General features: G+C 37.8%; 11 protein-coding genes across 11 annotated transcripts; 5 read left to right on the forward strand and 6 right to left on the reverse strand.

Moving 5' to 3' along the window:
- Positions 1 to 964: 964 nt before the first annotated feature.
- Positions 965 to 2,450, forward strand: B0P05DRAFT_594115 (uncharacterized protein). The gene is made up of 3 exons (XM_051583065.1): positions 965 to 1,345; positions 1,392 to 1,490; positions 1,537 to 2,450. Exons 1-3 carry the CDS (start codon positions 1,015 to 1,017, stop codon positions 2,388 to 2,390), a joined length of 1,284 nt encoding a protein of 427 aa, XP_051438471.1. The 5' UTR covers positions 965 to 1,014; the 3' UTR covers positions 2,391 to 2,450.
- A 32-nt stretch (positions 2,451 to 2,482) lies between these two features.
- B0P05DRAFT_583883 (VTC domain-containing protein) lies at positions 2,483 to 4,702 on the reverse strand (the record flags this gene model as incomplete). Its single annotated transcript, XM_051582292.1, has 2 exons — positions 2,483 to 2,675; positions 2,742 to 4,702. 2 exons carry the CDS (start codon positions 4,700 to 4,702, stop codon positions 2,483 to 2,485), a joined length of 2,154 nt encoding a protein of 717 aa, XP_051438472.1.
- A 171-nt stretch (positions 4,703 to 4,873) lies between these two features.
- On the reverse strand, positions 4,874 to 9,102 carry B0P05DRAFT_527207 (Gryzun, putative trafficking through golgi-domain-containing protein). Its single transcript, XM_051576526.1, has 12 exons — positions 8,848 to 9,102; positions 8,515 to 8,798; positions 8,405 to 8,469; positions 8,239 to 8,356; positions 7,967 to 8,179; positions 6,622 to 7,915; positions 6,399 to 6,574; positions 6,049 to 6,352; positions 5,764 to 6,006; positions 5,623 to 5,686; positions 5,464 to 5,578; positions 4,874 to 5,421 (listed from the first exon to the last, which is right to left on the reverse strand). The coding sequence occupies exons 1-12, from the start codon at positions 9,079 to 9,081 to the stop codon at positions 4,941 to 4,943; spliced, it is 3,591 nt and encodes a 1,196-aa protein (XP_051438473.1). The 5' UTR covers positions 9,082 to 9,102; the 3' UTR covers positions 4,874 to 4,940.
- Positions 9,103 to 9,141: 39 nt separating this feature from the next.
- Positions 9,142 to 9,883, forward strand: B0P05DRAFT_527216 (PDCD5-related protein). Its single transcript, XM_051576527.1, has 6 exons — positions 9,142 to 9,253; positions 9,298 to 9,371; positions 9,415 to 9,442; positions 9,484 to 9,520; positions 9,562 to 9,731; positions 9,777 to 9,883. Exons 1-6 carry the CDS (start codon positions 9,179 to 9,181, stop codon positions 9,822 to 9,824), a joined length of 432 nt encoding a protein of 143 aa, XP_051438474.1. The 5' UTR covers positions 9,142 to 9,178; the 3' UTR covers positions 9,825 to 9,883.
- On the forward strand, positions 9,612 to 11,717 carry B0P05DRAFT_262798 (uncharacterized protein). Its single transcript, XM_051573372.1, has 5 exons — positions 9,612 to 9,731; positions 9,777 to 10,024; positions 10,073 to 10,223; positions 10,265 to 10,408; positions 10,451 to 11,717. The coding sequence occupies exons 2-5, from the start codon at positions 9,881 to 9,883 to the stop codon at positions 11,491 to 11,493; spliced, it is 1,482 nt and encodes a 493-aa protein (XP_051438475.1). The 5' UTR covers positions 9,612 to 9,731; positions 9,777 to 9,880; the 3' UTR covers positions 11,494 to 11,717.
- A 1,496-nt stretch (positions 11,718 to 13,213) lies between these two features.
- B0P05DRAFT_262876 (HEC/Ndc80p family-domain-containing protein) lies at positions 13,214 to 14,473 on the reverse strand. Its single transcript, XM_051573373.1, has 3 exons — positions 14,198 to 14,473; positions 13,566 to 14,152; positions 13,214 to 13,521 (listed from the first exon to the last, which is right to left on the reverse strand). Exons 1-3 carry the CDS (start codon positions 14,437 to 14,439, stop codon positions 13,367 to 13,369), a joined length of 984 nt encoding a protein of 327 aa, XP_051438476.1. The 5' UTR covers positions 14,440 to 14,473; the 3' UTR covers positions 13,214 to 13,366.
- Positions 14,474 to 14,480: 7 nt separating this feature from the next.
- Positions 14,481 to 15,318, reverse strand: B0P05DRAFT_527231 (uncharacterized protein). The gene is made up of 3 exons (XM_051576528.1): positions 15,146 to 15,318; positions 14,971 to 15,100; positions 14,481 to 14,924 (listed from the first exon to the last, which is right to left on the reverse strand). The coding sequence occupies exons 1-3, from the start codon at positions 15,236 to 15,238 to the stop codon at positions 14,524 to 14,526; spliced, it is 624 nt and encodes a 207-aa protein (XP_051438477.1). The 5' UTR covers positions 15,239 to 15,318; the 3' UTR covers positions 14,481 to 14,523.
- A 55-nt stretch (positions 15,319 to 15,373) lies between these two features.
- On the reverse strand, positions 15,374 to 17,727 carry B0P05DRAFT_583888 (4'-phosphopantetheinyl transferase superfamily; the record flags this gene model as incomplete). The annotated part of the gene is made up of 8 exons (XM_051582293.1): positions 15,374 to 15,580; positions 15,624 to 15,785; positions 15,829 to 15,981; positions 16,040 to 16,225; positions 16,433 to 17,056; positions 17,100 to 17,298; positions 17,424 to 17,586; positions 17,628 to 17,727. The coding sequence occupies 8 exons, from the start codon at positions 17,725 to 17,727 to the stop codon at positions 15,374 to 15,376; spliced, it is 1,794 nt and encodes a 597-aa protein (XP_051438478.1).
- A 375-nt stretch (positions 17,728 to 18,102) lies between these two features.
- On the forward strand, positions 18,103 to 19,807 carry B0P05DRAFT_527262 (uncharacterized protein). The gene has a single exon (XM_051576529.1). The coding sequence runs from the start codon at positions 18,140 to 18,142 to the stop codon at positions 19,529 to 19,531; it is 1,392 nt and encodes a 463-aa protein (XP_051438479.1). The 5' UTR covers positions 18,103 to 18,139; the 3' UTR covers positions 19,532 to 19,807.
- Positions 19,808 to 20,126: 319 nt separating this feature from the next.
- Positions 20,127 to 22,546, reverse strand: B0P05DRAFT_583890 (kinase-like domain-containing protein; the record flags this gene model as incomplete). The annotated part of the gene is made up of 11 exons (XM_051582294.1): positions 20,127 to 20,198; positions 20,250 to 20,510; positions 20,553 to 20,726; positions 20,771 to 21,050; positions 21,096 to 21,159; positions 21,208 to 21,607; positions 21,650 to 21,688; positions 21,737 to 22,018; positions 22,066 to 22,149; positions 22,197 to 22,361; positions 22,427 to 22,546. 11 exons carry the CDS (start codon positions 22,544 to 22,546, stop codon positions 20,127 to 20,129), a joined length of 1,941 nt encoding a protein of 646 aa, XP_051438480.1.
- Positions 22,547 to 23,406: 860 nt separating this feature from the next.
- On the forward strand, positions 23,407 to 26,380 carry B0P05DRAFT_527271 (STE like transcription factor-domain-containing protein). The gene is made up of 2 exons (XM_051576530.1): positions 23,407 to 24,277; positions 24,342 to 26,380. The coding sequence occupies exons 1-2, from the start codon at positions 23,578 to 23,580 to the stop codon at positions 26,093 to 26,095; spliced, it is 2,454 nt and encodes an 817-aa protein (XP_051438481.1). The 5' UTR covers positions 23,407 to 23,577; the 3' UTR covers positions 26,096 to 26,380.
- The last annotated feature ends 535 nt before the right edge of the window (positions 26,381 to 26,915 follow it).

A 26,915-nucleotide genomic window follows, 5' to 3' on the forward strand; every position in this document is an offset into this window, starting at 1 on the left:
ACCAAAGGGTACTACTCATGAAAATATTGATTTTGGCAACTCTCTAGTTTTTGGTGAATGTGTTTGTTTGACAATTGTACTACACAAATGATGAGATATAAGCAAAAAACCTTGTAAACGTCCTTGTCTATTTACTCAATACTTTAACAGCAAAGTTGTTGTGTTCGCTAAATTGATAAACTCAGAAGGCAAAGATCTATAACTTTTATTACTGCACCAAAATCAAATAACTGCATCCTTTGCAGTTCTGAGCAAAAGCTCAATTTTTAACACGGTCAGAAACGAGTAGAAATACGTTGATTTCAATCTCCGACGAAGGTATTCAATTTAACAATTGATTATAGTCTTTAGTAATTCAATGCATCCCTATGATCTGCTAGAATTGAAAAGGGGAAAAAAGAGCTCAGCAAACTTTCCAAACAAGGTATCATCAATTGCTGAGGATTTGAAAAATGATCATTCTTGGCTTAATAAGTCCAAACAAGTATTGATTATCCATGTTGTTGTAATTCCGAGATTAAATAGAGTATCTTGTTTAAACAATAGATGTATGCACCAAAAGAAAGAAAGCAATACGATTAAAAGTAAGCATAAACATCTTTTCTTTCTTCATCATGTCCAGAACTCAACAAGGCTACCAATGGTTTTTAAGCATTGCTAGTTACACATTAACAAATGACCTGAGTTTCCTTCTATTCAATATATACTAACCATCATTGGATAGTCTTTTGGGTTCTAGAAGGGTACTTATAACAACAACGTCTTTAGCACTTGTGTCTTTATTCATTTATACACAATGCTTGTATTTGTTTAAAGATTTGCTTTTCTAAAAGAGGTTCATATATCTTTCTGACCAGTTCATGTAGTACAACAAGAAGATCCTCGTGCTCCCCTTTTTCTTACACAAGCTAAACATTATTAGCGGTTGTTTAATAAACTCCCCCCCCTTCTCTCTCTCTCTCTCTCTCTCTCTCTCTCTTTCTTTTTTTATTGTACCTTTCTTTCTTTCTCAACATGGGTGCTCAAGTTGTTGATTATCGAATATCCACACTCGTTGTCTTGTGTAAAGATTGTGGTAATGATGTGGGTCTCTATCCAGCTCGTCATAAATGTCAACCAGTCGGTAGACCTCCTATGCCCCCACTTCCTTTACAGTTCATGAACACCCAAGAACCAGCAGCCTCACCTTCACCTAAACCCAATGCAACCCAGATAGAACCTGAAGAAGAATCTGTCTACTTTAATAACTTTGCTGCCAACTTACCCGAGACAAAAGAACCTGCAGGCAAAAAATTATGGGGCAAAATTCGAGAGAATGAGAAATGGAAGCAATTGAGTGAGAAAAGTAAGTTTTGTCTCTCTTTCTTTACTTGCTCATGTCTCCATGTTAGATGAAAAACCAAAGCAGAGTGGTAAATTATGGGGAAAATTGATCCAGGCTACACAAAATATGGCCGATAAAATACCTAGCAAAGATGAACGAGGAGCAGGTAAAGAAAACCATACGCTATCTATGCTTTTATTCATTTTGATTAGAATCGGATGAAGATGACTGGGAAGGAGAAACACACGTAGCAAGAATTATTCGAGAATATTATGAAAAGAAGCGCATGCGTTTACCAGAATGGCTTTTTGAAGATGATCCTCAAACAGGTATCACAAGAAAAATGTCTACAAGAGCACCTGTGGATAGTCAGCCAGACACTATCTCTAGAAACCCCTCCAGAAGAAGATTATGGGATCACGATCCCATGGATCCCAAAAATATCTCGAGTAGAGAAAGAGAGAGACAAGAATTAAGACAAGTACAGGATAATCGTAAAAGTGGCCGCTATCAAGATGATGAAGAAAGTCATTATCGACGTGAACAATGCTACAATGGTCGGAAAGATTACGAAGAAGAGTATCGTCATAGTACCAGAGACTATGTAGAAGATCGTTATGCTCACAAGAGTCCAGTTCGTGATCATTATCCTCGAGAACCTTACACGAGAGAACAACCTCGGTATTATGAAGACAGCAGTTATCGATCTCCCCCTCCTCCTCAACAACAGCCCTATAGTAAATCAAGACAGTATGAAGATGATGACCGTTATGCACAATCGCCCGTACGCTCTCCCAAACAATACAGTAGATCAAGACAGTATGAAGATAGCGATCATTATTCACAACCTGATTCAAGATTGTCAGGACGAAGCTATAACGACTACAAATCAAGCCATGAACCTATGGTTGATTACTACCCTAATAATCCTAGGCAACATGTTCCTTTGGCACCCATGGATAGAGGTGCTTCAAGATACAATCAAGCTCCTTCTCCAGACATGAGTCGTAGACCACCTTCACTTCGAAGTGGTCGCCGTTACGGCAATGATCCTAATTACTTTTAAGACTGTGCATTTTTTTATACCGTTATTTTATCATGTTAATACTATTCTCAAACTATATTGTCTCTAACTGAAAAGGGGTTTATTTTTTTTTCTTATGGTTGGGATAAAGGTTGCGTTGTGCTTGCTGAAGAGAAAATAAGTGGTGCTCTAAGGTAAAAGTTGATGCATAAAGCAGTAACGAGCAAAATACACAATAAGATGGGACCATAAATATCTTCCATGTTGGATGCTGAACGACCTGTTCTCATATAATAAGCACGAAGTTGAAATCGAGCCAAAGCATACCTAAAAAAAAAAAGGATGATGAGCATAGGATGATGAGCATAGGATGATGAGACACAAATAACTTACATGGCTATAGCAGAAGAAAACACAATAAAGCAAGCACCTACAATACGAGAAATACGATCACCGTAATTAAGTAGATTCAAAGAGACAGTCAACAACAAGGCACAAAATTGTAACCAGGAGATAAAGGTACGTTCATTAGCGAAAAAGGCTTTGGGATCATTCTTTTTCATCAGCAGTGATTTGCGTTTACTGCCTGGCGTACCGCCCAACAGACCGCCACCCGGTGTCAAAGGAGAAGCCTTGTAATCACCTTTCTTTTCATCTAAAAACTTATTGTTGGCCCAGAATCGAGAGACTAAATCACGGCCGGGTGTGGCTGTCTCTTTTGCACTAGTAATAGGCGGCAAAGGATTGTCTGAAAAGTTAATGGACAAGTGAGGAATGTTGTTGCCCTTCTTGGTCTTTTTGGTTTCTGAGTTTTGAGCCGTGTCTTCATAAGCAAGCGATCTTCGATGACGGCCGTTGAATAAAGGCTTGAAACTTTGAGAACGCGAAAGACCTACATTGGGTGTGATTGGCTTTCGGATATCTTGCTCTAGTTCAGGTAACCAATAAGGCATTTGAGGCACTTTGTCTTTAAACAGATAGCTGGCACCATGGATATACTTGGAGAACCGAGGAACTTCATGGACCAAATGACTGTCTAACAACTGACATAACCAGGCAGGCGCGGTTTGCCCTAAATGACTCTGGATCTTGGTTTCCAAAATAGCATAAGGAAATCGCAAGATATCACTTTCTTGAACGTTTCGGAAAGGAAAATCAATACCCACATCGGTCCTTCGCCAGTTCTCTTTTCCGCCACGAGCACGTCGTTTGATACCATCCAAATGATCTTCGCGAATAAACGTCAAGTTGGAATCCAGACTGATACGGAGTCGTTGATCACCAGGTAATTGAAAAGCAGTACGGTTATAAAACACACGACACATAGGCTTCAAATCTCTGTTCTTGAACGACTGCTGAACACCGTCTGCCACAAAATGGTTTTCTTCGATTGCGACCGAGTCCAGTTTACCCTTCTTTTCCAAGTCTCGCTTAAAGTCATTAGCTGAATAAGCACCACTCATGAAATCGTTCACTTGGGTTTCCTTTAGTCTGAACCGATCCTTGACAGACTTGTCATTCAACCAGGCAGCATGGTGCGTCTTTCTTTCCACGTAGACATCATCGTTCAGTTCATCACTTTGGCCATACCAACGAATACGGATCGCTTCTGCACCTTTGGATCGATTCAGTCGTTCATGATACAGGTCAAAGTTAGCATTGTCATAATATACACTCGAGACAGCTGCATCTTTGGACTCGTATTGTTTTTTCTGGTTAAAAACATGGATAGGCAAATGCAACAAGATGATGGCCTTGACTTCAGTAATATGGTCCGGATGAATCCAGTACTTGTTCGTGGCCCTTTCAAAAGCGGTTTGATCGCCCCCGGCACTATAGGCTTGTGTAGAGCGAGGATTGCCATGAAGTCGACAGAGATCATGCATGTCTGAGATACGCACCATCAAGACGTCAAAGCGTTGTTTATCCAGAGGATAAGTCTCGAGCAATTGATTGAAATACACGGTTCTCAATCCACCTTGTGTTTGTTTATCATGTTTCTTGGTAATCTTGTCAAATCCAGCCAAATTGAGTTCATGAAATTTAGTGAGATCGTCAACATCAATCAGAATTTCAGCCAAACTGTCAGCGACGGCATCATAAGTGATGGCTGTTTTCTTTTTTTTGAGGAGTGTATCGCACTTGTCGACACGTTGCTTGAGAGCATCCAAGCGAGCTTGAACAAAGCCATACACTTTTTTGAGTTCGGATTCAATCTGCTGCTGAAAATTGATCTTGTCTTTGTCTGTCCAGGTACGTTGATTTTTAAGCTGAGCATTGAGTCTGTTATACTGAATATAAGATGCTCGCCATGGTTCGTTTATTTTTGAGTTGAATTCAGTTCCAAACTTCATTTCTATCCTACATCATTAGTTACTTTGATGGTTGTATTCAATCGCTTACTCTTGATGGAAGGGCTTAAGTCAATAAAGAAAAAGAAAAGAGAGAGAAAGAGAGACAACAGAATCAAGTTTATCAGATCAAGTGAATTTCTTGAAGTTTCAACAAACATGAACCAAACAAATCACACATTTTAAATTTTACTAATCTATTGTTCAACAAGATAATTTGCCCGAGTTCAATTTTTATTTTCTATACAAAGCGACGTTTGGCATTGACAAAGGTCAAGAGAGGCATGTCTAAACAAAGTTCAGTTTGTTTTTGTTCCAATTCATTATCAAATGAAAATGAAACACCTGTGCCTGCAATTTGAACTGGTATTTCTCTCTCTCCCATCTGTTGTTGAGAAGCCATAACTTTAAGTCGAGGTATCTTGACTTTACCAGCCAAAAGAGGGTAACATGTGTAATGATAACTGGTCTTGGAGAGTGGTAAGACACGACCTTTACACTGCTTATAACCTGAAAACACAAAGGCTTCACTGAGCTCCATGGAGGCTGTGTAATCTGCTAGTTGCAAAGTAGGGTTATGGATCATATAGGTCAGTGTGAATGGTTCTCCTAAATAAATTTCAGATGGTATGTCAGCCATGACTGTCAAGTTGTGTTGTTGAACAGGAAGATTAGGTAATTGAACCCATGTCTTGTAATAGTTGGATTGTTGGTCTTCAGATCTAAGACAAAGTTAGTGTCTATTTTTGTTTGTTTATTTTTACCTTTTCCATTCAATCATTATTTTGCCTGTTGGAATAGAAAATGATTGTTCCGTGATATCCAATGTGCTTGATTGAAATAAATAATTCGCATTGTATACATGCCCCGTTTTCCAGGCTAAAACCAAAAAGTCAATGGCATTCCTTTTGCTTGAGACTTACTTTGATTGTCAAAATCTTCCATTCGAGAAATCAATTCAAGTGAGGTATAAGGATCAGAAAAGGACTATGGTTTTATGTTTAGTCATGAAAGCCTACTCTCCTTTTTTTTTTTTTTTTTTTTTTTTTTTTTTTTTTTTTTACTTTGTCTTTTTCAAGTTGTACTTGTTTAATATCTAAATCCCAAGTAGAGAAACAACGAATGGAAGCCACAAGTAACCATCGTTCTGTACTTGACATGTTGGGTGATATCGCTTCTTGAGGCATGTTGTTTTGTGCACACAATTCAAAATTAGCATCAAAAGGCGCAATAAATGGAATACGTAAAGACTCTGATTTCTCTACCATCTGTGAATTATTCTCTCTACCTGCCATGGTATATTTCACCTAACATGTTTGAGTGACATACATGTGTATCTCTTTACTTACTGTCATATGAATCAAGCGTGCACCCGTCACTTGACTGCCATGAAGATAGACAGTCTTGGAAACAGACGTATGGGGTTCAATAAGACCTATGGTTGTCTCTCGCTCTTCTGAGTCTTGCATCGTAAATGTCACGTAGTCTTGTGCTACTGGTCCTTCTGAGTTTTTTATGTCGGCTATCAATATCGCCTGAATAGGTTCTTCTTCTGAACTTGTGATGGTTACATTTAACTTGAACAATTCATCTAAAAGAGCAGGTGCAGCATGTTCAAACTTGAGATCAATACTTGGTGGTTTCTGCATCACCCTATATAGAAATCAGTATCCAATTGACATATCGGCAGATTCTTTACATCACTGTGGATAAACAGCCTCGACCTGTCAAGATTTTATAGCTGGGTTTCTCATTCGAGAGACCCTCCAGCCATTTTCTTCTATACGAGGGTTGTTCTTCATTCAGTTTATCGAGTGGATAATCCAGTTCGATATGCCATTGAGGCGATATCATGTCCAGGCAGATATGGACTATCTAACTTGGTGTGAGCCACTCTCACATGGTTGACACCTCTACTGTACCTTTAATTCACCACATGCTTGAGGTATCAAACTGCCTTGAAATGCTTTGATTTGGCCTTGATAGACTCTAAGATCTGCTTTGGTTGTAGACCAACCCTTGTATTCACCTTCCTCGGTCATTTTAGTGGTCTTTGTGACATCGTTCAACTCAACAGACTTGGGCAATCCTTCTTCAATACCCATATCTTGAATGATCAGATTATATTCAGGATCATTGAACACAACCCTGACTGCCTGAAAACGAAAAGGAGCAGGAGGAGACGTCTTATCTGTTTTGAGTACCACTTGATACTCAATAGGTGTCCCTACAAAGTTGGTCTGTTGTTTGATCTGTACTTGACATGCCACAAAAGCATTGATTTGATCCATTTGAATCACTAGATGCGTATATTCCTGTGTCTTGTCTGATCCCAACATATCCATCAATTCTTTCTGAATGTCGTTTCGCTTGTTCTCTGCCATTGGCAAGTCATCCGACATCAATTCAACTAGACATTCAATCGCTCTTGACCAAGAACTCAGTTCTTTAGCACACCGCAATGACCAACGCAAAATAGATGTCAAGACCATATGCCATTTCTCTTTACGGTAGGTCTTGCCAATACGCTCAAAAAACTTGATGGCCATTTCAAACTTGCCTGTTTCATAATACGTGCCTGCAATTTCAGCAGCCAAGTAAAGTGTCATTCGACTATTACGGTATCGCTTGAACTGTTCATAACTCTTGGTGAGCAATTCGATCGTCAAGCTCGAATGATCGACTGCTTTCTCTGTCTGTAATGCTGCGTTGGTTGGATCAGCTCGTTCTTTTTCCAGATATCGTCTTCTACGTTCTGCACAACACATGGCTGCCAAATGGTAGTAAAATCCAGGATGTTGAAGAATAGCACCCGGGTTACAGCCTGACTGGCCATGGTTTAAAGGACTTGTTGGTGTGGCAGAAGCAGAGAGATAAGCAGTAGGAAGAGGTATTTTGTATCCAGCATGAACAGCCGTGTCAATCACATCCGCAAAGATACGATACTGTTTTGACAACCATGCCCAGTATTCAAAAGTATGTTCACCCATACCCCATATAGAGGAATGCGATTGGAACATGTGTAAGTGGCCATTCAACTGACTCAGTGCTGCTGTAGGTTCGTGCATATATAACTGAAGTCGACAGAGCTTGATGTTGATGCAGTCGATTAATTGACGTGCTTCTTTCCATCGTTTGCCATGGATTGTCAGGCCTGTATGTCCCATAGTAGGTGCAAGCATATCGGACAACATACTATAGGCTACTTCATAGGATCTATGAGGAACCTTGATCAATATACGTGTATGTGTTTATTATCTTACTCACTTTAAAGCACCTTCCATATCCTGTCTTGTCTCTTGAAAAAAAGCTATTTTTAATTCATATCGCAACATCCATCCAGGTACAGACAATGGTTCGGATGAAGACACATCAAGTCTGGGCAGTGTAGGCGAAGGTAATTTGGATTTCTTTTTACGAATCTTTTTAAGGCGGTTATTATAGAACTGTAAAGCAGGTTCATACAATGCTCGATAAAGCCTATCTTCAGGTTAGCCTGTACTAGACACACACACACACACACACACAGATTGGCTTACATGTTAACAAATTCTTGTATTTCAGTCAAAGTGCCTGGTGTCACTGTGAAAAATGAGCTCTTGGCATCTAATCCACATTGTTTTCGAATAGACGATAACCGTTCTTCTACTGAAGGATCTATATAAGGGCCATGAATAGCCTGTTTGTTTTCTATACTGTATTTACCTAAAGAACGCTGCTTCAACATGATCACAGCAGCAAACTTGATACCCTTATCTTGAAAGTATTTACTAGGCTGATATGAGGAAACGAGTTGGATTAGTGCAGAGACTTACCGTCGTGTGTTGATTTCAGTGGCTAATTGAGCATCGTGTTCGCGCTCAAGTGGATCTATCAAGACTTGAGAGGCCAATGGTCCTGTCTCACGTAATGAACGACTATCGACATACAGTTCATAGCAACCCACAACTACACTGGGTAGATACGTATGCTTCTTGATCCAAAGAGGCGTCATGATGCCATCTGGATATAGTGGTGAATCAGTCGAGAGAGGTGAAAGTGGAGAATGAGGGGGTGGTACATTAGGTAAAGATGTTTGTTTCTGAGGCAATGTATATTCCTAGTTCTTTGAGCCTTATGTTTGTTATTTATCTATATATATATTTTACCTTGGACACTGTCATGACTCGAAAAGGAGGTGATGTTTGAGGATATGTCAAATACCGAGATGCTTCATACAATGTATACTCTGTCTTGTTTGTCAAGACAGACACTAATGTACTCACAAGACTCAGTTTTGATGTGTCTCCTGCCACAACCGCGTCATCTGTTAGACCATAGACTGCAAGTACAGGAACAGGATGAACAAGATATTCTGGAGGATACATGAATAAAGAACACATGAATCACTGACTTTTAAAGCACTCTTTTCACACTTTTTTTTTTTTTTTTTTTTTTTTTTTTTTTTTTTTGACGCGTTTCTTTTTTATTATTATTATTATGGAAGACGACGAACTTCAAGCTATTAGAGCTAGACGTTTAGCAGAATTACAAGCCAAAGGTGGTTCATCACAGGTAAACAACATAAAAAGCCAGTTGATGATTCATATCGAAATCAGAGTGCTGGATTAGGCGGTGCTGGTTTTGGTGCTCCTGCTGGTGCTAATGCTAGTGAAGATGCTGAAAAGAAAGGGTAAGTTGTCTTGGTAGATCTATCTGTTGATCTTTTGTGATAGTCAAATGGAAGAAATGCGTCGTAATATGGTAAGCAAACAACAAGGCAGTGTGAAATGACTAAGAGATAGTTGTATCAAATTTTGGATAACTCTGCTCGTGAACGATGTAAGTTGTTTGTGTCATAGCCACTCAACTCAACTTGTTAGTGGGTCGTATTCAAATGGTAAAGGCTGAAAAGGCCCGTGCTGTTGAAGATCTCTTGATTCGCATGGCACAATCAAACCAGTTGAGAAGTAAAGTGACTGAAAAGCAATTGATTGATCTTTTGGGTCAATTAAACCAACAAGATTCCAGTTCAAACCAAACCCGTATTGTGGTAAGCCTTTTTTCTTGTATGTATGTATGTTTACACTGTTGTTAGTATAATCGCAGACAATATGATGATTCGGACGATGATTATGATTTGTAACACAAACCAAGAGATTCACTTGGCATTTTTCTTGAAAATAAAATTTTCTTTTCTTTATGCCTACACTTGTAGAAAACTATCAAACACCTCAACATATTGTGTTTGCATCCATGTTTGGTGGATCTTCTCATGTCAATTGGGTATTGTGTATCTTGGATGAATTAAGCAAAAGAGGACACTCAGTTACATTTGTTACGAGTGTAAGGTGAATCATAACAAGAGAAGAGATAACTTATTTGAGTGTATAGAGTATCCAAAGAAAGTTTGCTGAACCTTATCCCCATGTTCATGTGATGGTGATTAAGGAAATGAAGCAATCAGGTATGTCTACAAACAACTCGAATTTCATAGATATGGCTGGACATATCATTGACTTTTCTACAAAGGATTTTGGAGATAGTAAGTAACAAGACAGTGAGTGATGATGTATAACAAATAAGACTATAGAACCTATCAAAAGATATTTACAGATCTGAATGCAAGTGTTGTCTTGTGTGATTATATGAGTTCCAGTGGGTGTTATGAAGCTGCTCTGGCTATGAAAATACCTTATATAGTTACCATGGCATTTGCCTTGTCTCCAGGTAATTCAATAGATAGCGATGAGTTACTGAAGACTGTTTAAGATGCCTCTGCATCCTACATTAACAACAATGCATTCACCATGCTTGACTCAACAACACTCCATATGAGTTTGATAGATCGATTGAAAGATATGTTTATTACCCCCATTAAGATCTACAGAAGAGTATCGCCTGCTGTTCAAAGACTGAACAAGAGACGCATGGAAGCAGGTTGTTCAGAAAGAGGCATAGAAGGTGACTCTCATGTACATCGAAACAATTTAAAGCTTGTGAACAGTCTGTATGGCATTGAAGCTGCACGTCCTTTAGGCCCTCTTGTTGAACTGGTGGGTCCTATCCTGCCTCGTCATTATGATCCATTGACGCCTTCTTTGTCTGGGTTTCTAAACAAGTACTCGCGTGTGCTCTATATTGCATTTGGACAGCATTTAATCCTAACTGAAAAAGACAATCAATTGATCTTGACTGCTGTATTGGCATCCATTGAAGCAGGTGCTTATGATGGGTTTATATGGGCAGTGGGTCAACATCCTTCTGGTGCGTTACCATTCGATCAAGACAAGTGTCCTTTTGCCCATATTGTAACATGGGCACCTCAACAAGCCATTCTCATGCACCCTTCTGTCTCTGTCTTTTTGACGCATGGCGGTGCTGGTTCCATGTACGAAGGATTGTATGCAGGAAAACGATTGATTGTGTATCCCTTTTTTGGTGATCAGTTCCCAAATGCATATCAAGTCAAGCGTCAAGGTATGGGTGAATTTCTGCAGCGTAAATCGGATCAACAAGAAGCCAAGCATACCTTGATTCGCGTTGGTCTTGACCTGGATGGTGCTTATCAACGCAACCTCAATCGATACAAGGCACTCGTTCAAATTCATGCTCGTACAGGACCAATACGAGGAGCTGATTTAGTAGAAGAAGTGATGTTTGCCTCTGTTGATGGATTACTGCCTTATCGCTGTGAGCACAGTCGTTATATGTCTGTCTTGAAAGCGTATAATTTAGATCTGTACCTTATTTTATTTTGTTTCTTATTTTGCATCTACAGACTCACAGCAAAAACATTAGAAATCTTTTCATGATTTTTTTTTTCTTTTGGAATGCTTTCTATCCTTGAACAAGTTTCCCCAAAGCATAACACTGTAAAGTGTAAAAAGTATAGGTTGTTTATTTAACTAATATTTGATGTAGTCACTATTTGCATAGTATGAATGTAAAGGAAAATAGTGTAATGCAAACAAACAAACAAACAAACAACCCACTCCTTAATGATTATTGTATTCTTTGTTATTCCTTAAAACAAGAGTTGATTAAACTTGAGCTTTCATGAATGGCTTTACAGAACCATACCAGTAGCATTACGCCTATTGATCTAGACACATCAATGTTTGTTCATCTATTGAGATGCATGGCTCTAGGGGGAGAGTATTCAACTACTTCCTCATATCCATATCAGTATTTTACCTTCTATTCTCTGCTCTGCTTAGAATATAATATTTTATTTCCCCCATTAAAGTGTATTGGACTCTCTTAATTTGAGTATATTAAAATACGATCAAGTGTTTCATATTGAATACTCAAGCAGATGAACAATACAGAATTGTTTAGACAATAAATAGGCCTCTTATCCCCCCCTTTTTTTTCTCTCTCTTTTTTTTTTTTTTCTTTTCTCTATGATGACTTTGCCTGTGAATTCTGTTGCTCTTAAATGTTGTACTTGTGGTTCATTTTCCCATAAAACAAGGTAATAATAATAATAATAAAAAGAAAGAAAGAGTGAGAGAGACTATAGGCTTATATGTGTTTATCTTTTCTAGAGATTGTCCTAAATTACACTGTTAAACTCTAGAATCTATTAAATAAATGCTTCACATATATCTTGATGTAACTTCTTCAATGCCTGGTGATGTTCATCAGCAATAGTAGAAGCTTGATCAAAAAACAATTCGACTTTCTTTAACACTGGCTGCAGTCTTCTTTCTGTCTCTTGTCTCTTTTTTCGATAGTTTTCATTTGTTTCTTCTAACTTTTGTTCTAATACGCGCACTTCATCTTGTAGATCCAGTAACTCTTTTCTCATGATAGATCGTTTCGCATTCCATCCTTGAACAGTATCATCCTTCATTTTGTTAAACTTGCCAATCTCTTGAAAAAAGATCTATTCAACAATGAACTAATTTGTTTCTAATCTTAAACTTACTGCATGGTTTTCCTTGTAAAGTCTTTTGAGGTTTTCTACACGCTCTTCTTGTTGTTTGATCTCTTCTCTTAGATGACTGTTTTCTAGTTTGATACTGTCCAATTCTTGCCTTAGAATGGCTGTTTGACTTAACAGCTTGGCTGTCTCGTCTGTCACGCTTCTCTCTAGTCCTTCTAATGTTGGCTTAAAAAGAGAATCAGTGATCTATAGGAAACAAAGTAAACTTACCAGCAATTGTTCTTCAATATCAATCGATGTCTTTTCTTTTAATGTCTTGCCTAGTGGATTGTATTCAATCAAGATATTTTCACCTTCAAGCACAGATAAATCTACGGTTCTTGCCTTTTGATTGTATTCACTTACGCCTTTCTCTACCTAATTCGACGTTAGATGACATTGGTTAATATATCTTGATGTCCTTGCCTGTTCTTTCAGTTTGTTTAATTTAGTGGTAGTTTGGGTACGTTTCTGTCTTGATTCTTCTGCTGTTCTTTCCAGTTCTGCATACTCTTTTTCTAATGCTTTTGTCTTTTGATACATGGCTACTAATTCTTCTTCAGAAATGTTCTTTTCTGCCAACTTATCTCGAGAAGCTTGAATCTGTTGATTCAGGTTTTCCAGTTGATGTTCCAGTCGTTTCTTTTCTTCACCTGCTCTCTCCACCATATTTTTGTATTTGGACACCTTTTTGACTTTCTCTTCAATGTAAGCTTTGAATTTACCAATATCTTTAACAAGCACACCGTGTCTTTCTTTCAGCGTATCCAATTCTCCCTAACAGAATAAGTAGCGATCTCAAAGACGCTGACACTTACATTATCTGATTCGAGTTGTGCTAATTCTTGTTCTAATGCGCTAATGCTTTTGGTATATATCTCTATTTGGTGTAGATTGGGCTGATTGGCTCTTTCTAGCTCATGATGAGTGACATGCATCAACCGAATGATGGCTTACCAAAAATATGCTCTAGTTCTTGATCAAGTGATGCCATGTCATCATCGCCTGTCATGTATTTATGATAACCAGCAATGGCATAGGCATGGAGCAACTGTGCCACTGCTTCTTCGTCTATTTCTTCATCCACCTCGTCATCAGACAGACGAGGTGTGTCCATAATCTTGCAGACCACCACAAGCCAATGCAAAAGAGCAATAAATGTAGGATTGGAATGCATAGCACCAATCGACAATAGTTCTTTACGATTGATCGTGTCTGCTAAAGGATAACCCAACTGACGAATGAGAACCATAGCATCTTCTTCAAATCGTCTTTTGTAACTGTAATGAGGCACAATACGGAGGAACAGATGTTTAAAGATCATTTGGAATTCTCGATTGCCCAACATGCTGATGCTTCGAATAAACGGTCCTTCATAAGATGTTTCTTTTAGGTATTCTGTAATTTCTCTTAGGTATTGTTTCTGTAATTCAGGATCTTTGATGCTTTGTGTGTCTGGCATGTACTTTTTAGATTCAAATGTGTCGCCTGCATTAAAGCGTCGAAGGGTTTCTGAATAGGTATCACTTACAATCGAACTTGGCCTAAGATGATGAATGATCACGTCCTTTTTATATATATTTTATTACCGTGAAGGACGTGTAGTATACGAAGGTCTATCTTGAACAACACGTTGAGGACCTAGATTTTGTTGAGAGAGTGTCAATGTACTCATGGCTGTGGTCAATCGTACTTGAGGTCGTTTATTGGACTGTCGAGCTGAAACAGTCGACGCAGGTCTTTTTCTATTGACCACATGGCCATCGATCGAGATAGTCCTATTGAACCCTTTGGTTATTTTCCTATTGGGTACTTGACTTGCTCTATGCATTCTAGAAAAAAGGAAAAAGAAGAAAAAAAAAAAATAATATTGGTTACATGTCGCGTTTCTTTTTTTTTTTTTTCTACGCGTGTTTTATTTTTGAGTGACAATACATTGAATGATACTTTCGGGTGTTAATTGTAGATGATCAGAATAAACAAAAGACTCTGTTTCTTTTGAATGACATTCAATCAACATATTATCTTGAAGCATCCTACCTAAATAAATAAAGCGTAATCTGTGTGTCTTATCTGTCATTGACGCGTCTATATCAAACACACGCGTTTTAAGTGAACCGACTGTTTCACAAGTGGAACTGATGGTCACCTTCTTATCTTGGTGATTGGATAATCGTACAGTGATAGGAAACGGGTCTTGATCACAATTCGGTGCAGGCACTCGAATGGACAGACTGGCTTGTCTCCATGTGTCTGGTATCAAATTCGTAGGAGGTACAATGCAATACACTGGAACTTGATAAGCACAGCCTAGTTCTATCCTATGCGTCAATCAATGGCAGCGAATTGGGATAAGCTTTACCATCAAAACAACCGTCGCATGGATTACCATTGGGTAAAATGACATGAGCAGCTTCTAAAATCGATCTAGCCAACCGAACATCATTTTCTGAAAAAGCAGCTTGTAGTGCCTGCCATATTTCCATGCGTCCCTTTAACACAATCAATTAGATGGATAGATATCATCTTGAACTTACACCAAATGTAGGTGCTGTTTCCCAATACACAAGTCGTTTTTGTTCTAATTCTGTCTGTGTCAATGGTTTATCTGAAGTCCAGATCAATCCCATTCGTTTAAATGGTCTACTTTGCACTTGTTCAGTTGCTATATGATGTTTGGTTGAATCAATAGAATCAGAAAAGCAATTGCCCATGATAAAAAAAAAAAAAAAAAAAAAATTGGATTTTAAATAGCTCTCCCATTTTCAGTTTATTTGCGCGACATTTCTAATCTCTTCAAATTTGACCTGGTGAAATAAACTAGCAGATAACTGTAAGGGTTCACCAAGGAGATGACTAGGCTGCTGAATACAACTATCTCGATCATAACAAATGGCAGCTAAAGTATCAGCATCAAGAGAACTGAGATGAAACGACCAACACGCTTGCTCTCCATTGATTTTCAATCGAATCTACTGTGGGGTCAATACATATATACACTATCCAATGTTGAACTCTTGCCTTGTTGTCTTGTCCATAGAAATTCAATCTGTTTAAGTCAAATGATAAACCAACGCCTAATGCTTTAATGTAACTTTCTTTTAATCCCCATAATTCAAAAAATGTTTGCAGTGGATCTGTTGACCCTTTGATCAGTTGCATTTCTTGTGCTGATAACTATTGAAAAGTAAGGAGAGAAAGGGTTTTTTTTTTGGTTTACCTGTGGCTCAAAACTCTTGATGAATTCATCGATCGAATTGGAAATAGACCGATCGATAGAGACTGCATCTACACCTATCCTACCTTCTTTAACACAGCCAAAAATCACCCAATGACTTTCATGCGATAGATTGAAATCTAAAGAACATCCTTTCTAAAAATACATATCAGCCTTACATGGCTGACGGAGAGGGAGAGAAAAACATGATTACCAAGCTTGGTTTACCTCCTGGTAAGATGGTAAACTCAAGATCAGACCAATGTCTGTTCAAAAGACGAGAAAAATAATAACGACGTATTAAACGACTTGCAAGAGCTAAATGACGATCACGATCGAATTTGAATCGCATAACAGATGGGCGTTCATCAACAGGTAACCATGACAAAGCTTCTTGAAACTAATCTCGAGTGGTTAATACAATAAACCATACTGATCAGAGATCTACTTTTCCCCCTTCAAAACTGTCTTTGATATTGAATGACAACAGGTCCATGACTTACTGAGTATACAACAAAAAGTTTATTTCCTCGAAATGCATTTAGATTCGATAGACAAAAGTCACTTTTTGATGATGATTTTCAATAAAGGTGACTTGAAGTGTTACCTGTTGACCTTGGTCTGTAAAGTAATGTCCCTTGTTCTCTAAAGGCTGAACAGTGACAGCCATTGTGCTGCAACCAATATGAGAATCATACAAGACAAGCGATGCATGTCCTTTCTCCATCTTTTGTTGGTTTTCAAAGTCAAATCCAGTCCATACAACCTGTGTTGTATCATTATGCATACCCTCTTCTATCAACCGAAATACCCAGATACGAGGCAGACTTGTAATACGAGTCTTTTCAGGCGATAATTGTACTTGCCTTGATGGTAAAGGCTGGTTAAGTTGTGACATAATTTCTTTTTGCTGGACACAATTCAAGACATCGCCCAATTCGTTGGTAGCTGAAATTACTTGAATAGAAGGCAGTGGATGACCCTTTCCTAATTTCTTTTTCAGTGCTTGTTTTGTAGAGCTCAGTACGCACTTGAGCCATTTTTTCTTTTTTTGAATACATTTTGGTGAAGGTGTACGGATCATGGCTGAGGGTGTTGAAAACAAAGTGTTGCTTTGGGTTACATCGTCTTGGCTTTCGTCTCCCATACCCAAACAATGGTTGTATGTGTAGCGTGGGTCAACAGTAGCCAAATCATAAACAAACTCATCTTGAGGGGTGGTAGGCTCCCTCTTTAGACATGTTAGTCTATGTTGTAGGGCTTGAATGACATACCTTTCTATTCTGACTTGAGAGTGCATTGGGCATAAGTTCATAAGCAGAGTGACGTCTTTGATCATCATTGTCAATCGACTCTTGTTGATTTATATTCATCATAGACCTCTGTCTTCTTTTATTTCTTGTGGAATGATAATGATACATTTCATCTGATTGATGATGACGGTCTTCAAAGTAAGCGTCATGATAATATTGACTTTGATCAAAATAAGAGTTTGTATGATAAAAAGACATGAAACGTAAGAGGCAGAAAATACATTGTTGTTATTGTTTATTTTTTATTTTATAGAGTGCTTGTTTGTGCAATAGTGGCACAGTTACATGATGACACACTTTTGACTATGATCATAAAAGAGTTCATCCTTTTTTCGAGGCAACATAAAACTAGGCTCAACCGTAAAGACCTTTTCACGATTACCTTTGAATACAGTAGATGTGAATCCTTCCACGTCTTCAACTGTGTCAAATGTCATGTTGATAGTAGCTATATCATATAAGAAAGTCATAGTTGTAGTACATACTTACTTTGCTTTAAATGATGCTCTTTTGCTGTTGCTTCTGTTTCCTTATGCTTCAAATCAAGTGCATCTTCATAACTATGTTGTTCTTCTTTAAATGTATACATATGAAAGGAAGAAATAAAGAAGATGGTGTATCCATTGCTTGTTTATAGAGTCCATTGTTTTTTTATCTGTTCCCTTAATTGGAAGTATACAGAATAAAGCAGTCAGAAAACGACTTTTTTCATTGTCTCTTTTTGGGAAGCTACTATATGTTCATGATCCAGTGACATCTCATGAACCTTAAAATGACATAAGCGCTGGAATTGAATACGATCCATAGATCAAAGAGCCAATGTCTATAACATCTTTCACCATCGTGCACATATGTGCTTGCTTGAATACATCATTGGAAAGCATACAAAAAAAAAAAAAAATTCCCGGAAAAAAAAAGACCGTAGCTAAACATGTATTTTCATCTTGACTATGTAGAGATCCAAGCTACTTTCTTTTTCTTTTTCTTTTTTGTTCTTCAATATGAGTATTCAACCTGAACCAAACACACACACAGTAAATGAAAAAGATGTATCCATCTTAGTGCGACAAAAAAAGAAGGAAAGATCCGATATTCGAAAATCTTTATGCTTAGAAACAATGATGGTAGAAGAAGAAATCCAACCTGTAGAAAGTCCCAAATTAACAACTGAAGAGGATTTATTTCCTATATTAGAGCCTTCCACTGCTCTTTCGCCTATTGCATCCACACTCACCATCAATCCTTCTATCAAAACATCAGAAACACAGTCGACCTTTGACTATCATGACTCGGACTCTATTTTCCCCTATACCAACAAGATACACGACACAAGGCAAAGAACCATAGCAGAAGAAAGCAAGCAATGGGAGTCCTTCTTTGACCCACAATACATATTGGGTTCTTTTCAACAAGGCATTGGGTATCCAATCAAACACTATTTTTATCAAGGCAAATGGCCTCTCGATCAACAAGATATCGTTGGTATGACACCTACGCTTCGAAAAAAGAAGTTCAATCACATGATGAATGGAACACCCGTCTTGAGCAGTCGATCTCCCAGTATGAACTCGACTACTTTTCCCGACCTTTTGTTTCCTGCTGTGCCTAGTCCCACTTTACCCAACAAAGAAGAACTCGAGTTCCATATTCATCTTCCCCAACAAGACCAAAGCCTATCGACGTCACAGCAACAGATTGAAATCTTACCTTGTCCTTCTTTATCTTTGTTTCCTAAACATAAAAATGTAGAGAATGAAGCATTATGGAAAGAAAGGCTTGAGTTACTTCGGGAGATACAGGCAGAAGGATTTAGTATGGAGATGAACGGTACACAATCTGATCCCTACAAAGCGTCTGGAAAGGCTGTTCGATTGCAAAAGCAACTCAAGCGAACAGCCACAAAGATCAAACAAGAAACAATGGTGGAATTATGTTCAAACGATGACGATGAGAAGCAAGTTCATCAAGATCAATTCGCTGTTGCTATGCATCCAGATACCCTCTGTTTACCAGAACAAAATGAATTTAATCATGAAAAAGAACAAGAGATACTTTGCTCTGCACGATCTAGTATAGACCAAGAGGTGTTTGAGACCAAGCGAAAGAACCGGCCCTCGTTTTTATTGTTTGCTTGTGGATTTCTGTTTCCACCCTTGTGGATTATGGGTGCGCTCTATACCCCAAGTACTTCGATACCAAGAACAGCAGCCAGTAAATTGATTGACGAAAAATGGAAAAAATATTCAAGAAATGCATTGTTTATCTTATTGCTGTTGATGGTGGGCGTCTTTATTCTGGTAGCCACACTCAAGCCCCATATACTTGGGTTTCGAAATAGTAATGAGAACGGCTATCAAGCTGATCGAGTGGTGTTTGATAGTGATGATAAATAGAGTCTGTAAAATAAACAAACAAATGACCCATTTACATAATTCGATTTTGCTGAACTGTTTGTTTTTATTTGGAAATGGTTAGAATGACCATCTTATGTTCTCTTGTTTTAGATAAATGATCGTCTATAATAGCTTAAAATGCATATGTTTTCAACAACACAAGCTACTAGGATAACGAAAAATAGTAGCATGTTTGTCCATGAAGTTATATATATATATATATATATGTATATCGCTCTTTTCTTGGCAAAAGGCAATAGACTTATTTGTATGTTGTTCTTAAGCTGCTTGAGTACGCCATGTATAAAATTAGGGAGTCAACGCAAAACAAGCTTGTCTAAAATAGACACTGACGCACAACACATTTTAAGTAAAAAAGAACAATGATTGACTAACAATGATGTTCATAAGAAAGAACACAAAAGAAGAAAATACAGTTCTTTTTGTTCGGTTACCCACATCCTTATTATATCATGACACTTGTCAGGTTAACAACAAAAACGCCAAACTCAATTTTTTTGTTAAACCTGCTTTTTTTTTAGAGAAAACATACAAGTGTGCTACCCACGCTGCTGTCAATATTACACAAAAAGATTTATTTCTTTTTGAATTTCAAGAGACAAGACAAGTGAATATCAACTGGACCCGCTTTTTTAGAGAAATCATGCTAACAAAAAAAATCCCATAAGTTCGCTTGCGGACCACATGTTATACTTACGTTTAATAACTCTGAAGCAGAGGCACGAGACTTGACATCCACACATAAACAGACAGCCAAATAGCTCTTGAGTTCTTTGGATAATTTTTCGGGATTTTTCAGAGAAGGTGTGCCATTGGTGGCAATCAAATAAAGTGCTTTCAGGGGCTCTTCATCTAAATAAGGTGGCTCATTCTCAATCATTTCAATAGCCATGATACCCAAAGACCAAATGTCTACTTTAGCGCCATATTCTTTTTGCTTAACAATTTCAGGTGCCATCTATAACTACATCAACATAGAGTATGGAAGGATACAACTTACCCAATAAGGCGTGCCCACCATTGTGGCTCGTTTGTTTCTTTGATCTGTCAATTTAGCACAATAACCAAAGTCACTGATCTTGACTTGACCTTGGAAATTTAACAAGACATTATCTGATTTAATATCACGGTGAATGATGTTTTGTGAGTGCAAATGATCTAACCCTTTCGCAGTCTAAGCAACATCAGTACAATAGAAACAATCTGTGTAGTCCATACCTCGTAACAAACTGTAGCAATCTGTTGTTCTGTCATGGTATTATGTTCAATTACATCTGTTAAGGCGCCACCCTCCATGAATTCCATGACTACCCACAAATCGCCACGTACCAAGAATGAATCAAGAAAGTTCACAATGTTGCTGTGATGCGACTCTTTCATGATCATGATTTCATTCACAATGAGATCAAGACGTGATTGCTTTGACAAGTCCATTTGTTTGACAGCTACTTTAGCATGGGTTGAGAGGTGACTAGCCAGATAAACAGAACCTGAAGCACTTTGATCGACATGATTAATACGTCCTTAATCTATCTAAACTTACCCTTGCCCAATGCGCTTTGTTCTCTTGTAAAGCAAGTTAGGATCACCTGTCGTAACTACAGACCCTGAAAAAAACTATTAATGGGCTTTGCATTATACCGCTCGACACTTACTTAATCTCTCCATGATTTGTGAATCACTCATGGTACTGATTCTTTGATCTTTCTTTGGAGGTATGTTCTCTTTGAATTGGTTTGCACCATCTTCATGATGCACTGTGGAAGGAACAGGTGTAGATACCTGAGGTTGAGGTTGAGGTATCGATGGCTTCTTCTTGATAGGTTCTTCTTTTGTACGTTTGGGTAAAGATTTTTCACGATCCAGAGCAGCAGCAGCTTCTTTTAATCTCTCCTTTTCCAGTTCAAATTTAGCCGTACGTTCAGTTGAGTTTTGTCGAGATATCTTGGTGTTTTTACGAGGAAGGGATCCACTGAGTGTGGTAGGTGTAGGTGAAATTGGCTTGTATGCTGATGGTTTGGGTATTTTTGAGGGTTCTTCGAGTGCATGCGATTCCTGCCAAACATAAATAAAACATAAGAATGAATTTAGACTTACTTCTTCAATGACCTTAGGCATTTTTACAACGACTGAGTTCTAGATAACCAATGAATCACAATAGTATCATATTGAGCATGTACAAACCTCTAGTTTTGTATCTGGCTTTGGTACCATGGGTCTAGAAGGCGGTTCACGAATATGTCTAGGAGCAGGTGTGGATTGACTAGACTTTAAATGGTTATTCTTTTTCTCCTGTTCTTCATAATTTCTCTGATAGGGCTCATTTTTAGCAAACGTATTTTTCTCTCCTCTTGTTTGTTCTGTATAGAATTCAAGTGCTTCTAATACTGCCTGAGGGTTTTTTGCAGCATCTTCTGGTGTGATTTTAGATCCTTTTAAAAGTGCATTCCATTGGTCGGGCAGTCCCTAAGCAAAAGTTTGAATCGATTTTTTTTTTTTTGTGAATTTCTTACTGTGAATGCACCTGATATAGGATCAAAACCAACATGAACTTGATGTACAAAATCTGTTGGACCTGAAGCACCCAATGGAGATCGCTAGCAGAAATGAATACACAGTATAAACATTTTTTTTTCTGTTTTACATTATATATTTCATCCATCCAAGAATAAAGTTCCTCGTCATTGCGACAAGCAATGTAGTACGATTTCGGTTTTGTACCCAGTTCAAAACAATAAGGCCTTGCTTCAGATCTTGTTACCGCTGTGATGTCTTTTAAAAAGACAAGCGCTACGCATTGTCCTGTTTGCTATAAGAGCTAATTAGAAAACGACATTATTTGTTTATACTCCATTTATATGTTGCTTTATTTACTTCGTTACGATGGAAGGTGATTGTTTGCTCACGCAAAACAACATAACGCTTTGACCAAATCCAGGATCTAAGCCCATCTTCTTTCACTTGAAGGTAACCATCTTTTTTTATTTCTGCCATTGCTTAGGAGAAAAGAAAGAGAAGAAGAAAAAAGAGAAAATTGCAAGAAACAAGATATATAAAAAAGAAGGGGGAAGGATAGGGGGCTAAAAAGAGACTTTATTATAAAGTTATTTAGAATATGTTATGTGTTCAGGGGTGACACTTTTTTTTTTGTATTGTTTAGTGAAAACGTCAATCTTTAGTGTCAAATTGTAAGCTTATATTAAAACGCCCATAACTTTTTTCCAAGAGAAAGAGAGAGAAAGAAAAGGTGTGTGTGCGTGCGTGTATCTATGATCGAATGATTAGCGTTACCTAAAGAGAACTGGTGACTTGTTTTGCCATCGGAAAGGCTTCCGGACAATATCTCCCCCTTTTTTATCGCGTGTTCAGTCTCTTTTCTTCTCTATCATACTACATAGAAAGAAAAGAGAGAATGCAGGGTAATGTTTTAGATTTGGGAGGGAAAAAATAAAGTGACTAATTGAGAATCTATTTGTCTTCGCCGCGTGATTATTTATGCATGAGTGAAAACTAATTAGAGAAAGAAAGATCATTTATATAACCATTAGTTAACTCTTTTGATATAAACATATAAACAAGACTAGGTATGTGTTTGTATGTTTATACTAAATTCACTCTTTCCTAATTTGCTTCATTATAAGAAAATGCTTGCATTAGTATTTAGCAGGTTTGTTTGGATGCATGTAATTCTAAGCTTGTTTAAAAAAGAAACTTGTCTGACTCAGTCAATCCCCCACATTGCCCCCCTTGATTTTACTAATAAGTGTTTTATACTCTCTTTCCTCTTTCTTTTTTTTTCAATATGTATATATATGATGCGCATTTGCCGTATACACAATTTCCTTTTCCCTCTTTTTTTCTTTATTTATTTACTCCTTTCTTCTTTTTTTTTCTTTTACTTTTTTCTTTATTTTTTTCTTCTTTTCTCTTTCAAGTGTGTATAATTTATTTCAACTTGTATTATAATCTATAAATCTTAAAAAAAAAAACTTTAAAAAAACACGCCAATACAAATTTTATTTCCAATGCAACATCAACACCAGCAGCGGACCATGACCAAGACATACAGTAAAAAGCAAGCTGAAGATAATGTCGCGTCCAGCTACTCTCTGACTGCACCAACAAACAGTAATACAGCCACTCGATTGGCCCAAATCGATGACATGAAATTATTTTTTGCTACTGCAACACAACAATGGGAACACAATAAACAATTAAAGCGATTTGCATTGCCTGCTGGGGAAAGCATTTCTTGTGTTCTCTGGAACGACCTGTTTTTCATTACAGGTACAGACATTGTCCGGTCATTGACATTTCGATTTCATGCATTTGGCAGACCGGTCACAAACCCAAAAAAGTTTGAAGAAGGCATTTTTTCTGATTTGCGTAATCTGAAGCCTGGTCATGATGCTCGTCTAGAAGAACCCAAGTCTGAATTGTTGGACATGCTTTACAAGAACAACTGTATCCGTACCCAGAAAAAGCAAAAAGTCTTCTTTTGGTTTTCTGTGCCTCATGATCGTCTTTTCCTTGATGCTCTTGAACGTGATCTTAAGCGTGAAAAGATGGGTATGGAACCTACCACTCAAGCAGTTGCAGAGCCTGCCACCACGATCTCCTTGGATTCAACTCAGGAATTATTTGATCAATTAAGAAAGTCCATTTCTCAATCTGCTGCAGCTACTGCTCAAGTCATTGAACAACAGCAGGATAACAACACGATTGGTAAACCTCCCAGCTCCATATATAGCATCATGTAATTAACAATTTCTCCTTAAAAAATTTGTAGTGACTGATCATAACAATAACTCCAATTGGTCTCCTCCTACACCAACAGCTTCACATACACAATGGTCCTCTTCCCAATCGAGACTTGAAAGAGCTGCATCCCAAGCTAAAAGATCGCGTGTCAATTCTGTCCCTGCTAGCTTGGGTCAACAACAACAGCTTCAATTGATACAGCAGCAACAACAACAAAATAAGCATTATTATCACCGTCTAAGCCATAGCTCTTATTTCAATCAAAATAGAAAGCCACCCGTTAGTCCTCGTTCTGTTCATCGCTGTAGCCCTTCTGATTCTAAATCATCGCCTATTAAATCACATGACTACATGGAGCCTATTTCTACTGGTGTTCATCAATTGGATTTATCGAACACAAAGGTGACAACCAACCAACGCATAATAGGCAAGAAGACTCACAATAGCAGTATGAGCAGCAGCAGTAGTACGAGTAGTAATAGTACAAACAGCAGTAACAGTAGCAGCTTGAGAAACCAAGTGTTGCCTTCCAAATCGCTTGATTCGAATGCAATGAAAAAAACAAAGACTATCTTTGGTAATCTTAGTTTGTTTGATGGTTCACCTACATACAAGCAACGTAGACGCAGGGCTGCCTCTGTTTCAACTTCAGCTTTAAATCCAACCAATGCAGGTGGTCCTGATCGTATCCGCCGCCATGACAAATGCCACTTGCGTACACAGTCAACCCATGCCATGCCTATGATCAACAATAGTCGTTTAGCCATGGCAGCTGCCAAAGCTGGCTATATTCCCAACCAATCCATGGTTATGACTCCCACTACCATGCCTTCCTTGGGTTGGCAATCCATTCAGCAAGATTACTATTGCCCTATGGAAGATTGCCGACACTTATTTAAGCGTCCTGAACATCTTGATCGCCATATGCAAGCAATGCATTCATTTGTTTGTACTGTTTGCGGCAAACAGTTTTTGCGATCTGAAAACTTGGCTGAACATCATCGCCTTGAACATGAAGTCCAAACATTAGAGACTGTGCCTTCTTTCCATCATGACCACCAAGATGATGATTCTTCTTTTGATGACCATTTCCAGCCTTCATCTTCTACTTCTTTCCTTCATGCTCAAAATAATATGTGTCAACAAGATGCCATCGTTCAACAAAACGAATTTTACACTTCGCCTTCGTTTGACAGTTCCAAATCAACTCAATGGGCTCAAAAACAAGAAGGTTTAGATAACTTGAGCAGTCGTTGTAGTACGTTGAGCCCAATGCAAGATGTTGATTTTGACATGCCAGATATACAGTCTAAAACTCCTACTATATTGAATTATGAATTTCAACCTTTTATAATCAAACAAGAACCGACTGATATTCAGCCTTCTTCTTCCTCGTCTTCCTCGTTATCTTCTCTATCTAATAGCATGATGGCTATGAAACAAGGTTCATTTGAAGACGATTTAGCTTCTTCTTCAGCATCTTCTCCTACTTTGCTTACATTTCAACAGCAAGTCAATCCTATGGTCAGCAATCCCAAAACCAACTGCTCTTCTCTATTTGCGCCCATGACGTTGCTTTCCCCTTTCAAACCAAACTATCAACAACAAATGACCAGTCAACAACAACAGCCACAGGAAAATGACTTGATGTATTCTCAACAATACACAATGGATATGCTTTCTAACCAAGAAATAATGTATGCGCCTTTTGTTTATCCATCTTCATCGTCTTACTCTCCTTTAAATATATCATCTGATATGAAATATGGTTTTGGCGCCTAATGTATAAACAAAAAACAGGTTACATCTTCATACATATAGTCACGACAAGAATTACTCTCATTTTTTTTTATTTATTTGTCCTTTTTTTTATTATATATACACACATTCATATGCATTTATTACATGAACCCTATTTTTATTATTATAGCATCTTATACATATGCCCCTTCCCTTTCTTCCCTTTTTTTTCAGTAGAATTACGGCAGCAATAACCTATTCTTTTTATATTATGACTTGGCATTTTATTATTATTATTTTATTCAAAGGAAAAAATCATTTCTATTGGCAGTAAACTTATGATAACCTCATTTCACATGACTATAAATGAATATTTCTGTCTTTCTTTTTTGAGTCTTGTTATTTGGATGATAGCTTTTACTATTTGAGAGATAACCTTTTTTTGAGTAACCAATCATATTTGTAGGTGAGCTTGTTTTTTGAGCATTAAAAACTTAAGGCAAGAACATATTTTCTTCTGCAAATATAACGGCGTGGCAATTGAAAAAGCATCTATCGTTACAGACGTTTCTTTAAACGTATGTCGATTTAAGCAAGGAAGCATGTACTGTCATAAGGATTTTTCTTTTTGGGATTTTGTGCTTGAAAATTTTAAGTTACATACCTGTTAATCAAATGATAGCCCCCCTTTTTTTTTTTACTTTGCTTAAAAAATAAGCTGAATAAAAAGGAAGTATCACTTGCCGAATCATTTATCAGGCTCAATTTATTATAGAAAAAGATACTGTCATTTTCCAAGAGTTGGGCGATAAAGCTTGGTGATTTATCTCTGTTTTATTGCTCGAAATATACAAGATTCTCA

Source organism: Gilbertella persicaria (assembly GCF_025201335.1).
Source record: "Gilbertella persicaria strain CBS 190.32 chromosome Unknown B0P05scaffold_5, whole genome shotgun sequence".
NCBI lineage: Eukaryota > Fungi > Mucoromycota > Mucoromycetes > Mucorales > Choanephoraceae > Gilbertella > Gilbertella persicaria.